This window comes from Dermacentor silvarum, chromosome 8 (assembly GCF_013339745.2).
Source record: "Dermacentor silvarum isolate Dsil-2018 chromosome 8, BIME_Dsil_1.4, whole genome shotgun sequence".
Lineage (NCBI taxonomy): Eukaryota > Metazoa > Arthropoda > Arachnida > Ixodida > Ixodidae > Dermacentor > Dermacentor silvarum.
Window position 1 is genome coordinate 23888372 of NC_051161.1, and position 17330 is coordinate 23905701.

The 17330-nt window shown below is 48.8% G+C and overlaps 1 protein-coding gene across 1 annotated transcript; it reads left to right on the plus strand.

Annotated features, from left to right (window-relative positions):
* The first annotated feature begins 2084 nt into the window (after nucleotides 1–2084).
* LOC125947834 (uncharacterized) lies at nucleotides 2085–14448 on the plus strand. Its single transcript, XM_049673267.1, has 3 exons — nucleotides 2085–2191; nucleotides 10823–10865; nucleotides 14154–14448. Exons 1-3 carry the CDS (start codon nucleotides 2189–2191, stop codon nucleotides 14435–14437), a joined length of 330 nt encoding a protein of 109 aa, XP_049529224.1. The 5' UTR covers nucleotides 2085–2188; the 3' UTR covers nucleotides 14438–14448.
* The last annotated feature ends 2882 nt before the right edge of the window (nucleotides 14449–17330 follow it).

Below are 17330 nucleotides of genomic sequence, written 5' to 3' on the forward strand. Positions count from 1 at the left end.
TGATTCTTACCCATTCGCTCGATATTGGGCATGACCCATTATAGACTGAAAGAAAACCACGGCTCGCGACGTGGCCCGATGCACGTGCGAATGGAGCGCGTGATTTAAGACTAGATCGCACTATTTTCATAATCTAGCATCCTGGTCAAAATTGGCATGACCACTTTTCAAGAAAAAAAACAAACAAAAGAAATATAATTTAAAATCACTATTAATAAGATATAGGTAGTACTGCTCAATCAATTACCAGGAGGATAGGATAGGAATAAACTTTATTTGTCCAGCGGTTAAGGCTGTTGGTGCCCGGGGCTAGGCTGCCAGGGGTCCATCGCCGGCGAAAAATCTTTCGAGATCCTCGGCAATGGCCCTGGCCCGCTGGACGGCCCACTCCTGGTCCTCGGGTGCCTCGCTGAGGAGGGCGGCTAGCTTGCCATCTCTCAGCCAGGCGCCCCGCTACAGAAGGTCCTGCTGTTATCTTCCCCCTCCCTCTTGGTCCTTCTTCTTCAGGGCGTTGACATTCCCAAAGTATATGGGCCATATCAGCCCGTTCGTGCTCGCACCACGGGCAGCCGGGTGACGGGTGCAGCGCAATTACCAGGAAGCAAGAACTTTACATTATGTTGCCGTCGCGAATCATGGCCAATTCGCCCCTCGTGATAACGTGCCATGACTTGAAGGCAGAAGAAGAAGAAGCTCGTGCGCGTGCGTTCTATTCGGTAGCTTCGAGGCCCTCTCATACTCAAAGGCCGACACAGCACTGCGTCTGTCCAGAAGAAGGTACGTGTCACTCAAACTTTACGAAGGTTTCGATTTTCTTCTATTTCCTACCTCCGGTGTATTGTTTTTTTTTTTTCCCCTCTTACTACACCCGCCGCGGTGACCAAATCGTTGAGGTTTGCGCTGCCAAACGCGAGATCGCGCGTTGCCGCCACCGTGGCCACAATACGATAATCTATGGGGATGTTAAACAATACGAAGCGGTAAATAATATTCAGCATCCCCCCCCCCCCCCGTTATGGTTTGCGTCATAGACCGCGTGTTGCTCTGGGACGTTAAGTCATATAATTCAATTTATTTTCGCACTTCTTCGTTTCAATCTTGGAGGTTGCGGGCGGCATGCAACACGAGAAGACCGTGGTACTCGTAGCGGGGGCTTTGTAGCATAAGTGGCGTTCGGCTGTTGTCATCGTTAAGCCCTTTCTTCCAATGTGCGGCGTCTACGAACGCGATAGCGTTAAGGCCCCCCTGACCCAGAAAATCCGGCGTCGGCGTCGATGTCGGCTTCCGTGGCGGAAAAAAAAATCATCCCCAGCCACCTCGGCCGCGCAGGCCCTCCAAGTAGTGCAGGGTTTTGGTCAACAAAAATTGAATTTCGCTCAATGAAATACGGCAGAAAAATAGTAAAGCACGAATTAACCACAACCTACAGACATTGTGGCGTCGGATTATAATTTTAATGTACGAGAAAACATTATTCTGTTACGAGGCAACTCTAACACAAACCCCCTTTTGCAGCATTTCTACCATACCAACACGACGTACTCGGGCAATTGCGAAAATGCTATCCAGATGGCTCTCGTATCCTCGGCATGTGAAACTGAGACTTCGCCTGCCTAATGCGTTTTGGACACGCGCGCGCGCCGGGGCAATACCTAAACAATTAATAAAATAATAAAAAAGTGCTAGGGCTTTCACATTTTAATAGTAGACGAAATACATCTTCCCAGCCATGCATTTCTGTATTAAAATGAAGCCGACTTTAGGGGATCGGCTTGGTCTTCGTGAGCTAGATTTCCCACGTTCTGTGTTGCGGTAAAGCCCGGTGAAACAAAAATGTGATGCGAAGGGGGCCCGATAACGCTATCACGTTCCACTCTTAAAGGCGAAGCTTAAGCGTCCTTTAATTTTTATAGTCCAAGCCCTGCATTGGAACATTAAACCGAATAAATCAAAGCACTCATTAATCTTTTCAAGATGTTTATTGAAGCGAAATCGTCTATCACATTATTTATGATCATTCATGCAAGCATGCATAATGCGCCAGTGTCATTCATTAGGACGGCTCTTTCTTTGCAGTTTTCCGCAGTGTCCGCTTTGTGGATCGAGAGAGCGACGGTTCAGCGGGACGCACGTGCTCGTGGCCGACTTGGACCCTATTTATCTCGCGCCCCTACTCGAATCTGGAACCATGGTACTTAAACATTTTGCTTGTGTTATTTTTTCCCTTTGTACTAAATATGCTGGCGAGATGTTACTATTATCTCAATGCCCGCTGCGGTCGTTACGATTTGCTTCACGCTAGCCAGGTTAAATAGTAGATCGAAGAGAAAGTATAATACAACCTGCACACTGTTGAACGCAAAAGGCGCGTGCGAGGTTGTCATCTGACGTTTCCACGACAACAGTTGTAGCGTACGTGTCGCACGTCAGCACAAACACATTTACGCATAAATCGGGTGCAGACGACCGAGTAGAATGAACACATATTTGTCATGCCTGTTTGGCGCTATTCTAATACCAAGAAGCAGTAACGGAGAAATAGGAGGGATACCCCCGCGCCCATCACTCCGTTCTTTGTATGCTTCGAGCTGCACCACATTCCCTGGACGCTGCCCTGTGTCCGCCCTTTCCATCTGGCCCTGTAGTAAAATATTTCCGAGTTAGCCCCTCCTCCCCCCCTTTGCGCATTTTAGGGCATGCTTCTTTCCTTATGATAATTGGCCTAATGAAGGTAGGCTTCCTTTGCCAACTCCCCATGGTTTCGTGCCGGCTCGTCGGTAGGTTTTTTGCCGAGTGAAAGTTGCTCATACCGGACGTTGGGTAACAGTAAAATGGATTCTTTCCCAGACATGTTGAACTCAGAACTGTGGCGATCCCCGAAATTGTAACCAAAGATGATAACAGCACGTGGAGGGGGGGGGGGGGGGGGTACGATACACATGCCAGTGCATGACATATGTCCTCGGAAAGCGTTTAGGGGGCGCGGGGCGATCCAGATGCCAGTGCATGATATATGTGCTTGCAAAGCGTTTACAGTTGTTTGTAAGGCGAGCTAGTTTTCACGACAGTGCACAACCGATAACCGGGCTAATGTTATCGCATTCGGGTCGCTCAGGTGTAACATGTGGGCCCAGCTCCTTCGACTTTTCCTCCGGCTTTCGCGTTGGCCTTTCACCAGTCAGCGAGGTGGGAGTTCTCACACACAGCTATAGAGTGAAGAAAGAACAGAAGAAGAACATTTACAAAGGATAACTGAGCGAATAGACTCTGTGGGTGAGGCGGTTGGGGCGACTGATTGATCTCGTATTTGCTAGCGGCGTTGAAGGGCTAAATAAGAATTGCTATGGTTCACCATAAAGCTTCGCTCACCCTCATAAAAACATCGCACTAGCCTGCAAGTCATCGCTGCAACCACTTCACATTTAAGTTTACATTTGAGCAGAAATTGTAACAAATACATGAATTATACATAAAATACAACTTCCGCATCATGTGTCCCTTCGCAAAGCATTTAATTAAGATGATTGTAGAAAACTTCGCTTAACATATTGTGACGGAAGCGAGATGGAGGCGAAGGATGTATTTACAAAATATATACAGATGAGGCTAGGGCAAGGGACGTCCGATCCGGGCCAAAAGCTAGCGTCTTCATCGTCGTCTTTGTCGCGCTGCCGAGCATCGCGTTGATACATGCATGGATTGCTCCGTAACATCACTCTCCGGCGGCTGAAGCGCCGTCCTGGCGCTTGCTATGAAGGCGAGGAGCTAGAAGAGCAGTATGGCTTCAACCGGGAAACATGAACAACTTCAGTTGGCAGCGATGAGGTCGAAGAATCAGGATCCAGGAGTACAATTTCGTAATTTACGTCACCGAGTTGACGAAGGACCTTGTAGGGCCCGGTGTAACGTGAGAGGAGCTTCTCTGATAGGCCAATGCGGCGGCATGGCGACCATAGGAGCACCAGAGAGCCAGGCGTGAAGTGCACGCTTCTGTGTCGGCTATCGTAACGGGACTTCTGGGCTGCTTGCGAAGCAGAAAGTCGATCGTGGGCAAGTTGACGAGCTGCACGGGCTCTAGCTGCGACGTCACTGGCGTATTCAGTAGGCGAGTCAGGAGCCGAAGGAAGGAGAGTCTCGAAGGGCAACGCAGGATGTCAACCAAACAGCAGATAAAACGGTGAATATCCGGCGGTGTCATCCCGCGAGAAATTGTACGCAAAGGTAACAAAGGGTAACGCGCAATCCCAGTCACGGTGATCTGGTGAAACATACATGGCCAGCATCTCGGTTAGCGTACGGTTCAGGCGCTCGGTCAATCCATTCGTCTGCGAATGATAAGCGGTGGTGAGCTTAGGTTCAGTGGAGCAAGCACGAAGGATGTCATCTACCACTCTTGATAGGAAGTACCTCCCGCGATTGGTGAGGAGCTGCCGAGGGGCGCCATGATGTAGAATTACGTCGTGTAGGAGAAAGTCAGCGACGTCTGTAGAACAGCTTGTCGGTAAAGCCCTGGTGATTGCGAAGCGCGTGGCGTAGTCTGTCGCGACCGCAACCCATTTGTTTCCCGAGATGGACGTAGGGAAAGGGCCTAGAAGGTCAAGGCCGACGCGGAAGAATGGCTCTGCAGGGATATCAATAGGTTGTAGCTGGCCTGCAGGCAGCGCTGAAGGGCGCTTGCGGCGTTGGCAGCGTTCACAAGCAGCGACGTAGCGGAGCACAGAACGGTACACGCAAGGCCAGAAAAACCGGCGTCGGATGCGGGCGTAAGTACGCGAGACACCTAGGTGACCGGCAGTTGGTACGTCGTGAAGCTGATAAAGAACACTGGAGCGAAGATGGCGAGGTAGGACAAGCAGAAGCTCTGGGCCATCTGAGCTGAGATTACGACGATACAGAACGTTGTCGTGTAGCTCAAACAGGCGAACAGAATGGTCTGGTGATGGAGAGGTAAGACGGTCGATGATAAGCAGTAAGGACGCGTCTCGTCGCTGTTCGGTGGGGATATCATCCAAAGCAAGGATGGACAGTACGCAGGCGTCGGAGTCAGGTTCAATAAGGTCGGGAGCATCGACAGGGTGACGGGACAAGCAATCAACGTCCTGGTGCAATCGTCCAGACTTGTAGTGCACATCAAACGAGTATTCTTGAAGCCGTAATGCCCAGCGGCTGAGACGTCCAGACGGATCCTTCAGCGACGAAAGCCAGCATAGAGCATGATGGTCTGTAATTACAGAAAAAGTTCGGCCAAACAAGTAAGGTCTGAATTTGGTGACAGCCCACACTAAAGCCAGGCACTCGCGTTCAGTGATGGAAAAGTTTCGTTCAGACGAGGACAGAAGGCGACTGGCGTAGGCGATGACACGTTCCTTGCCGTGCTGTGTTTGGCCAAGGACAGCCCCAATTCCATGACCACTGGCATCAGTGCGAAGTTCTGTAGGCGACGAGGGGTCGAAATGGGCCAGTATTGGTGGTGTAGTGAGTAGGCGGATGAGGGCAGAAAACGAAGCTGCTTGTTCGGGTCCCCACACGAAAGGAACGTCCTTCTTCAAGAGTTCCGTAAGAGCGCGGGCGATGTCCGCGAAGTTCCGGACAAAGCGACGAAAGTAGGAACATAATCCTACAAAACTGCGGGCGTCTTTGGCTGAGCGCGGCACGGGAAATTGTTGCACTGCTTGCACCTTGTCGGGGTCTGGTTGAACACCGGCAGCACTGACAAGGTGACCGAGCATAGTTATCTCGCGCCGCCCGAAACGGCACTTGGCGGAGTTCAGCTGAAGGGTGGCTCTTCGGAAGACGGCAAGAACGGCCGATAAACGGGTGAGGTGGCTCTCAAACGTAGGCGAGTAGACAATCACATCGTCTAAATAGCATAGACAGATGGACCACTTATATCCCCGCAGCAGCGAGTCCATCATACGTTCGAAAGTTGCTGGGGCATTACACAGTCCGAACGGCATGACCTTGAATTGGTATAGGCCATCGGGCGTAATAAAGGCAGTTTTTTCGCGGTCCATAGGGTCGACTGAAATCTGCCAATAGCCAGACCGAAGGTCGATGGAAGAAAAATATTGGGCTCCATGAAGGCAGTCGAGGGCGTCATCGATACGAGGCAAAGGGTAGACGTCTTTATGAGTGACTTTGTTCAAATTCCGGTAATCAACGCAGAAACGCCAGCTGCCGTCCTTCTTTTTCACGAGAACGACAGGGGAGGCCCACGGGCTAGATGAAGGTTCTATGACGTCTTTTGTAATCATTTTGTCGACCTCGTTCTGGATGACTTGACGTTCGTGATGCGATACGCGATATGGATGTCGGCGTATAGGAGTGGCGTCACCAGTGTTGATTCGATGAGCCACGACAGATGTTTGGCCTAGAGGACGGCCGTCAAAATCAAAGATGTCACGATAGGATGCCAGGACCCGGTAGAGATCTTGGGCTTGCGCCTCAGTCAGATCGGGAGCAATCATCTTGTTAATGTCGTCGAGAGACGAAGGCGCGAAGTTAGCCGAGCAAGAAGGCGGCGAAACATCGGCATCCAAAGTGGCAATCTTGCAGGGGTCAAGCGCGGAAATGGTGGCCAGCGACATGCCTTGCGCGATAACCTGAGTCAACAGGCTGACGTTGAGAAGCGGCACGACCACCGTATTGTCAGCAACGGAAACAATGGTGTGAGCCAGGGCGACATCGCGGGCTAACAGGACGTCGATAATCGGAGACAAGACGTAGTCACCATCGGGAATGTCATGTGAAGACGTCAAAGTAACATATGTAGCAGCTTGAGGCGGCAAACGAACGTGGTGGCGAGAGCATAAGCGTGGCGTTATGTCAGCTGGACTGTCGGGAGGATGGGGCAGCTCAAGCTGAAGAGCACCGGTCGCACAATCAATGAGGGCAGAATGAGTGGACAAAAAAATCTAAGCCGAGAATAAGGTCATGGGGGCACTTCTCGATGACGGCAAATTCGACGGAAGTGGGATGACCAGCAATGCAGACGCGGGCGGTGTACATCCCAAGAATGGCAGGAGTCCCTCCATCAGCGACGCGGAGGATGCGGGAGGCGGCAGGCGTGAGCACTTTATGAAGGCGTCGACGAAAATCTGCACTCATTACAGAGATGTGCGCGCCAGTATCGATGAGTGCAGAAATAGTTACGCCATCAACATCAACGTCTAACAAGCTTCGTCTTGTCGGCAGCGTCAGAAGAGGATTTGTGGTGGCAGTCGTCAATGCAGCGTCACCTCCGGGCGCTGCATTGTTTACTTTTCCTGATAGGCACGAGCAGGGTTGAAGGGGGACGACGGGCGGCGAGTCTGTGGTGAGCGCGACGACGGGCGACGGCCTGGAGGCGAGCGTGACTGGTGACCACGCGGCGACGGGGAGCGGCTACTTATCCTGGGGGAAACACCGTCGCTGGGGAAATAGGTCTGGGTTGAAGGCGGAATGCGGGTGCTCTCGGGACGGCGGTAAGGGGTAGACAGCGTTCGAGGCGCCGAGGACCAGCGGGTGGCGCAATAACGGCGACGTGGCCGATACGGTGACAAGTAAAACATATCGGTCGATCGTCAGGGGTTCGCCACGCAGCAGGGTCGCGATATCGAGTAGCGTATCGCTGCTCTTGATAAGAAGAGGGCGGACGCCACGAAGTTTGTGTTGGGCTGGCAACGGTGCACACAGAGTGAATGCCCATGTTGGCGAGCTCCTGCCGGACAATGGCAGCTTGGACGAATGGAGCCGTAATCGAGCTCGAGTCACAGGCGTGAACTGGAGCAGGGGTCATGGCCTCAAGTTCGTGGCGTACAATACGTGTCAGCTGATCTGGTGGAACTGACGGTTGTGCAGCCGTGCGGTCTTCGCAAGAGGACGTTGCCGCCGTGTTGGGAAGCCGGGCAAACGAGTGGCCAATGCGCCGGCTTTTAGCCTGCTCAAAGCGCCGGCACTGTAGAACAATTTCTACACATTAAAAGGTTGAAGGCGTCGTCGGCGATCCCTTTCAAGATATGCCCAACCTTGTCGTCCTCCGGCATCTCGGCGTCGGCCTTTCGGCATAGCGCTAATACGTCTTCTATGTACGCGACGTAAGATTCAGTAGCCGTCTGCGCACGTGACGCGAGCGCCTTTGTCGCGGCGATCTTCCGGCCAAGGGGCTTCCCAAACAATTCTCGGAGTTTTTCTTTGCAGGTGTCCCAGCTCCCAATCTCAGCTTCGTGATTATCGAACCATACCTTCGCAGTGCCTGTCAGGTAGAAGATTATATTGGCCAACATCATGGTAGGGTCCCATCGGTTGTTTTTACTCACGCATTCGTACTGCGCCAGCCAGTCTTCAACGTCCGCGTCACCGGAACCGGAGAACGTGCCAGGATCCCGGGGTTGCACAAGCACGACCGTTGAAGTGGCGGGCGCTGATGTAGACGCTGTGTCTTCCGCCATTGCAGACAGATGTCCGAAACGACGGCCGCTGCGAAGTTCCGTTGTGAGGCGAGACGTACCCCGCACCACCACCAAAGTGTGACGGAAGCGAGATGGAGGCGAAGGATGTATTTACAAAATATATACAGATGAGGCTAGGGCAAGGGAAGTCCGATCCGGGCCAGGAGCTAGCGTCTTCATCGTCGTCTTTGTCGCGCTGCCAAGCAATATATTCCAAGAGGTGCGTTGAATTTGTAGTGGTCTTTTTTGAGCGCAGGCTATTAATGGCCCGTTCCGGCGGTGAGCGTCGGCGGTGGTGGCGGCGGCGTAACCGAGCGAACGAGCACCACAGCGAAAGATGAAAGAACGAACGCGGAGCGGCCGATGAAAGACGCGAGCCGCGAACGAGAGACGCGAGCCGCGAACCCGTAAAACGAGCAATCGCAGGGAATTGTGGGTCGCGCCGTCTGCTAGCGCAGCTTCCGGTTCGACGGGCGACGCGGCGGCATCGGCATCATGCCCGGCGCGCGTGTTTTTCTACGCGGTTTTAACTGTCAGTCGTGCCAAGCTTTCCGTCCGCTTTGTCTACCATAAATGTCGTACCATTCATGCAGCTGATTTCTAGGTTTCAGTTCACTCTGGGCGCGACGATGACGAGCCAAGAAAGGCAAGGATACACTTTTATTCATAAAGGAACTCTGGTTTTCGTTTCGGCGGCCTTTTTTGTTTCTGCCAGGTTTAGCTCTACGGCATTTGCCGTTGCTTCGACGCACCGTCACTGACTGCTCTGCCTGCGGGTCAGTCAGGTGAAAAAGTTATCGTCATCCGATGATTTATCAAGCGTATAGTCGGGTGCTGAGGCGATGGCTACAGTGGTGCATGCTGCTCTGTGATCGTAGCTATAAACCGATATGGCATGATTTTTATCAAGCGTATAGTCGGGTGCTGAGGCGATGGCTACAGCAGTGCATGCTGCTCTGTTATCGTAGCTAAAAACCGATATTGTTGGTATAACGGTGCAGCTAGCGCTGAAAATGATAACTTTGCGTGCTGTAAACGGCATTTCTTGGTCGAAACTCTGTAGGTTCATTTGAAGTGGTACGCAGTTGGACGTTCTCGCTTTTTTGTTAACAATGGCCGTATTGCCGTCATATATTACGGCTACGCATTATCTCTATCTCTGCTGAAGGAGCTAAGGTGGGCAAGTTGGTTACAAGTATTAGGTATGTATATCGCTGTGTCCCGCTTAATTTCGCGCCGTAAACCTCGTTTCATAATACCTCTATATGTGCATGCGAGTACTGAAATAGTTCTGGTTGCCTGAGTCAATGTTAGAGAAAGAAATATCTTGGGGAAGCATTCTGTGTCGGCCCTTACACAGCTAATGGGCACTGTACGTTCATTTCCTTTTTGTTCACGGATGATCTCTGCCTTGTTACGGTGACTAGATGGAATCTGGCCACCGTAGCCTTGTTGCAGTTTTGGAAGTAGCAGCCATTCCTCTGATGCTTGTGCACAGCTGACTCAGCAAGGGTTGCTCGTTTCGTACTATCATCTGCTCGCGCCAGCACTCGCTCACGCTTGCTTCAGTTTTTGGGTTTGGTCTCGTTCGCGCTTGTTTCGATTATCATGGTTTGTGATTGTTTCGTAATATGATTGTATGCGGGACGCAAATTGTGTAATACTTTCTGGAAGCCGAGCGGCACTGGCTATTATTACAATGGAACCTTTGACGAGTCATGTATAAAAGCCGACACGCTTGACCGGCATACCAGATTTTCGACGATTGCCCTCCCTTCTACATGCCTCTCTCAAGTTCTTTGCCACAGTATATCGCGAAATGAAAACACGAGAAAAGCTACGCTCAAATTTCGCATTAAGGAGCATCGCAGTCGTCGGTGAATTTTTCAGATTTCCATGCAAGGATCACGTATTTTAACATGGACCCTACTACTATATATCGTAAATTGTAAGTTCTAAATGTCCAAGCGATGAACGCTTCAACACAAGAATCCCCTATTTTAGTTGAAAGTTTACTTAATTTGGAAGTGATAAGTTTATAAGCGTTAGGTAGTTTTTTTTTCTATATTCATCTCAAATCAAAGAAAACTTTAGAGAAGGTCGAAGTTCTGAAATTCTACGCTTTAATCCACGTAGTTCCGCTAGGAGAAGTATAACGGATCTATGAGTAAGTATAGTCAAAAGTTCTTTCTCTCTTGCGTTTATTTCCACAGGCAACACGAACGAGATATGGTCCGTGCCTCTATCGGATGCATTTCTGAGCTTTTAAAAGAGCACACCAATTCTACCAAACCAATCTAACTGCATAAGTCGATTGCCATTCGTAAACCAGATTATAGCAAATAAAGTCGAGAGCCATTGCCAAAAATAAATACTGTACTTTATTTTTGCAGAATTCCTGCATCCTTCGGCTTCTGAAATTCATCGTGGTAACTTGTAAGTACAACATTGGCGCTCTTTGTCTCCTGGGCTAATAATTACACTGAGCATATCAGTCGTAACCTATTCTTAAGTGATGACTAAGTTTTTAACCAGAAAGCATCCTGAGACTTACGGCCATCAATGGCTGCAATCACAAAAAGGTTCTTGCTCAAAACTGTTCGCAAGAGCAGATACGAGCCAAACGTGATAACGGACATAATAATAGTGAAGATGAATGCCAAAAATGAAGTGCATTTACGTTCGTACAGTTCTGTGAATTCAGGTGCCGGTCTGCTTGAAATTTCCGGTTTTACGTGTTTACGGTGGCTAGCGTAATGTGTTGCTATGAACGCGTCGGTAGATGGCGGCACAGACGTCAAAATTTTTGAGAAGGGGGTTTTAGCAATGCGATCAGAAACATGGGGAACAGTATTTTCCACATTAGATTTTATTACGTCTACAGATTCTCGAGACAGAGTGAGGAAGAGAAAGTTTGGTCATAGTAGGAGTGATTAGATATAGCGAGAGGCTTGGCATGCTACCCCAGGTGTAATTGGGGATAATGGATGAAGTAAGAGAACACGTGCGCCCGCACACACAGGCGAACGACCTTGGATACACATAATTTGTATAAAGAAGCTCGCTGAGTCCTGCTTCCCGTTGGATTACACGCAAAATTGCTACGCGACTGGCCGCTCGAGACACTTTGCGTGTCTTCGCGGGCTTCTTTCACGCTCGGAATAACATGGTTATATTGCACTTATTGAGCAACAGAAAGCTGTATCTGGACTTATTAATGTTGCTCTACAATTTTCACATTGACACTTTTCGTCTAACTATAATATTAAAGAAGTTGATTAAATTATTAGGACTAATTATTTAATTAAGCGGAATGCAATAAATGATCTTAGTATCTCCAAGCGACGGCAAACAACATTACCTTAGTTCTGTCCAATTACGTGGCTTTTCCATATTTTTAAATATAGGTGCATAATAGTTGGGGCACCCTGTATACCGGTAGAGTTTATGTAAGTATGATTCGCGTAGAGCCGGGTGTCTTGTTGCATCTGGTATGCTGTGTGTAAAACCGTATCACAGCACTTGATTTCCGACTCTTTGACTAGTGCAGTGAATGGAAGTGCACATCATCATACCGTATTGGTGAAGCAGCGTACTGACCAGGACAAAGTGGAGAGACACAAGAATACACGACACTCGCTGCTATTATTGTGTCACTCCACTTTGTCCAGGTCAGTGCGCTGCTTCACCAATACGGTATCATGATTAATCACATACTCGCCCAACTTTCCACATTACGGAAGAGCAAAACTTACTTTCAGAAAGCCATTAACGATGTAGCACATTTTTTTTCTGTAAGATGATTGAAAATGTAATTAGCAGATGATGTTATCGAAACTACAGAAAAAAAAAACACAGAAGAAAGCAGAAAAGGTGTGCTACTGAATTTGCCCCACCTTTCCTGCATTAAAAAAAAAATTCGGTGTGGAGGCGCTATTTGCTGTACTTGTAGTTTTTGGCGTCTATGTTCGCAACAGGGGCCAGCACAAACTTGGGTCGCTCGCCTGTACGCCGCTACAGGCATGCCACTTGGACCGCATGGAATCCCAAATATCTTTTTTCCGTGGTTCTGTGGCAAGGTTACGTAATACCTACGCTGCGTACAAGATTTTCACATTCTTCACAATGTGGGGTTATGCAGCAACGCATGTGCTGTGAAATGAACAAAAGGGAATCAAATTAACACCTGCAGATCTGAGTGATGCAAGCAGTGAAGCAGTGTGTTCGCACAAGTGTCTTCCGTTATCCAACGAGTGTAGCCTTCTAGAACATTAGCCTTCGGTTTGGTGGCCTCCATGAGCGTCTTCGTTCGAGGCAACTCGAGTTACAGGGCGATGCCACTGAAGGTGGTGTGTCCACTTAGGCGCAGTATCTGGGGCCCTATAACGTAAAAATACTATTCCATTCGGACGTTATTCCAAGCTCTTGACATCAAACTTACGTAACCGCCGACGTAAGCATGGGGCGGTGACGCGCATCGTTCTTTGATCGACCCAACGAAACGCTCTCGTCGTCTATAGAAGGTCACTTTTGTTTGCCCTCAAAGTGAATGACATTGCTTTCCTGACATGTTTCTTTTTTTTTTTTCCAAGTTGGCTGACAGGACTCGAGGAGTGCGTCCAAGTTGAGAGGGTTTTTCTGAGGCATAGCTAGCGCAGTGAATGTTAATTGGTAACCAGGGCAGTACAGTGGTGCCGGTGTCCGCGATTGGTGGGCAACTTGCTCAGCTGGCGGTGGCTCGAGGACGAGCAAAACGGAGAAAAATGGAAAAATGGACAGGCAAACAAAGTCAAAGCGACAGGAAGGTGGCAGGGCTTCCTTCCTGGAAGGTGAGAATCCAGGAATGTGCCCAGCCAAGAAGGTGACCAGCTATCTTTCTGTCGTTTTGTCGATGTCTGCCTCTCCATTTTCCCCCTTTTCAAGTTTGCTGGCATTTTCCTAGTAGCAAGCGTGATGGCACCAACTAGCCAAACAAGCGGCGTGGTGAGCTGTCTCGGTTTTGTGACGTCGCGCGACCGAAAGAGGAAGTAGGCAGAACCCGAAGCATTTACTAATAGTGGAGGGCTAAGAGAGAAAATGGCGTGAAATATGAAACATTTCTTTTCATTTGTTCCTCCTAATCATGCATCAACAGTGCGTGCAAGTAATTTTCATAACGCCCCGTGACAGACAGGTCGAAATAGGCGTGGCGCGAATTTTGACAAATCGAAGACAGGTAATGGCAGAAAAAAAATAGGACTAGATTTTAATAGCCTTTCTCTATAGCGCCACTGGGCACTTAGGCTACGTTCTAGGGTTGTCAATTGTGGATCACTACGCCAAGCTTAAAGTAGTTATCAGAGACAACAAAGCCCCAAGCCACCGAAAACAAACTTCCTCCAACGAGGAAAAGTTACAAATCGCTATTTCTGTCTCACGGTGATGCGGAACGTCTGTGAATGAGTGTCGTGCAACTCAAACTGTTAAGATTCTTCCATATTTTCTACAAGTAATATTACGCTACCTGCTGCTGTCACTCTTGCTGACGTTGCGACTGAAACTGCGGTTTTTATTTTTCTTTACCTACAGGAAAGGCAATGATGTAATTAATTCTTTGCTAATGAATGTGGGTGCCTGAGTTGCGGATTTTTTACCCATGGTTCAGCGTTTTTATTTTCCAAGCATATACAAAATATCAGTGCAGCACACCGGTGGTCTTAACACTGGTTTTAACTTTATTCGCAGGTGCCGAATTGCGCGCGGTTGAACACGCGCCCCTCCTGTTGGAGAAAGTGGGCTTCGAATCACTTGGGATCAGGCCTGGGTCCCTTGCTGCGAGGTTCCAGGCCCGCTTCCCTCACAGCGTGGTGAAACGAAGCACATTTAGCTTGCTGAATCGGTGGGGCCAAAAGGGCATACCGTTCTGGATGGAGGTGGCGATAATGGTGCTGGCAGTGGAAGTCGCTTCGTTCGTCTTCGACACCATCGTGGACATTTTCGGCGTCGATGCGACAATTATTCGTCTATAACGAGCCTACGGGCCTGCATTAAATTACTTTGCTGTGACAAAATGTCGCTCCTCTACCGTAAAGACTATTTTCTCTTCTTGGATTAAAATCAGCATCATCAGCCCTTCAAGAACACAGAGAAGATAAGGCGACAGAATAGGCTTGAATTCACACTTCGTTTGCAAGCAGTTGGGAATGGCGAGTCCATTAGTGTCAAGTCGCAATGCATATTCGAAGCATGTTCAGAGGATTAGCAGCAGATATAGCGCCGAATAATCGCTAAGGCGCACGTGTATTTTACGTACAGACGTTTTCACGAAGGCGCTTCCGACCGTCTGGCATGGAGAGTATGTGTCAGTGTTGCCTGTTCGGTCTGCAGACTGTGAGCTTGCCTTACGCTTGAATTGCGGAGTGGTAGCTTTCCTTCGATGTTTCCGTTTATTTTTGTCACGAATGACTTACGCTCGCAAATAATGGCATATATATACTCATCAAAAGGCTACAGGCCAGCACTGTGCAGTTTATGGGTGCACAAACAACGAGCGGAAAATAACGATTTTGGGGACTACTATAGTGTGTCCACAACACAGCACTCCGCGAGACCACTGCCGATGTGGTATGTTCACGCTTCGTCGGTTTCCTGCATCACCCAAGGCACTTGGTATTTCAGCCTAATGTGAATCAAACAATGCACACATCAGTAAAATAACGCATTTTGGTACGCATTCTTCAACGTACTTTCGCTGCGGGCGCCGAGGCCGATGGCGCATAGTACGCTCTTAAAATAGTGCTTTATTTCTACTGCAAATTTATGTTTGCACCATTTTGCCAAACATATATAGTTGAGGCATGGATTATACAACGCGACGTCTTCAATTTTGCTGTCGTTGTCAAGCGCGTCGTCTGCTAGCGAGCGCGCGTTCGCTACGCGGACGCTGGCGGACGCCCAGTTTTTCTCGCAGAACGTCTGTGCAGTACATTTTTTTTTGTTTTTGTTGCTTTGGTGCGCCCATGACTCTTGACGGCTGGTACCAAATGTAGTTTTAGCCAGGTGAACTGCTGTGCTTACCTCTGTCTTCTAAAAGTAACTGGTATGTCTGCAACATGAAGACTACGTAAGAAAATTTTATTATTGATATCGTGTCATTTTACGCGCGCTTCTTGTTGGTGATATTGATCAGGGACAATGATCGAAGAAAACAATATTAGAGTGAAATGAACCAGGTTTATTAACTGCGTGGCGCGAAGAATTACCAATGTATTTCTAGGTAATTAAATCAAAAAAGGTACATAGACACATATATGCACGATATCGATGTAAGGGAAAAAAATTTGTCGCAGTTTCACCCGAAAGGCGAAGCACCAATTGCGATAGCAAATTAGTAGAGAGCTATACGGAGTACGGATAGTAGTTTTATCAGCTGTATAAACTTGGGACATGCAGCAGCACCAGCAACGCGCAGAACTGTTGTCGACGCCGTCGGCGTTTTGCCCGCGTTCGCACCGAACGCGCGCGGCGTTTTTATATAGATACGTATTTGGTGCCGCAGCTAAACGTCGCCTCTCCTCCCTCCCTCCCGTCCCTCCACAGCCTTTCGCGCGACGGATAAGTGGTTCTTGAGGGAAAGGGAAAGGTTGACGCTATCTTCTGCAGCCCTTGAGGGAGCACGGCTCAGCGCCAACGACGGAAAAAGTTGCGTGTGCTCTCTGTATATAGAAAGGAGGAAATAGACGCTTAACTCTGTAGCCCTTCAGGGAGCACGGCGCAGAACGCGCGTTTGCTCCCCGACGTGCGTTTGTTCCCCGTGAAAGCGCGCGTCCCTCGCGCCCTTTCACTCGCACATACAGCGTCCGGAGCGCGGCGACGATTTCATCGCCGTTGACGTCATACGGAACCTCACGGCGACGGCGACGGCGACGCCGACGGCAGAAATCTGCTTTGGAGTGTCAATATAATTGCTATCGCAATAAAAATATTCTAAATGCACTAATTGAAATAGTGAGAACTCCCGACCGGAATAAGGGCATGTGTTTGCAGTAACAAACGTACTTATTAGTCAATAATGCACATAAAAACTCGCATTCGCAGAAATAATATCCATAGCAGGCAAAACCATCTTATATATATATATATATATATATATATATATATATATATATATAGGCGAAATGCAAAAACGCCCGTGTGCTTGCCTTGTAGTGCATGTTAAAGAATCCCAGGTGGTCAAAATTAATCCGGAGCCCTCCACTACGGCGTGCCTCATAATCGGAACTGGTTTTGGCACGTAAAACCCCAGAAAGAAAAAGAAGCTGAATAGTCGTTTCCGTTCAAATGTAACGCATAACAGCACCATTGAAGTCTCAAAGGTGAGTGACCGACGCAAGCGAGGGCTGTTATTCCGAATTATTGTGCTGCCAGAGAGTCGTGGCTGTTTCACAGAGGCGCAGTTCCTTAGAGAATTAACGCACGGGTGTTAATAAGTCCTGCTTAGCAAGTTCCTAGCTGTCATTCAATATAAAGTTTGGGGGGCAGCCTGTAAATCTGCTAACTTGATTCAGGCAAAGAAAACTTTTTTGACAGTCTCACCGTGTTATTGCCAACGTTGGTCTTCGTAATACATTAAAACTGGGTGACCCATGTGGTACCATACCATACTTATCTTCTTCAACGAACGCAACAGATCTGCACATATCTCTACGTGTATGTGAGGCATATCCTTCTTAATTGTTATAATTCGACAAGCATACAAATGGGCCCTAGGTTTGCCTGTTTATACCAGCACCGAGAAGATCATCCTACTTGGAGTGCACACCACCCTATCGAAGCACACAAAACAGCACAAATATCACGGCTATCAGACACGATGACGGGACTGCTCATCATGAGTAGACTGAACATTAAACCCATTTACTC

Excerpts from the sequence above, each read along its gene's own strand:
- LOC125947834 (XM_049673267.1), top strand. Across the intron at positions 10,866-14,153 it reads GAAATTCATCGTGGTAACTT|GTGCCGAATTGCGCGCGGTT; the intron begins GTAAGTACAACA and ends CTTTATTCGCAG.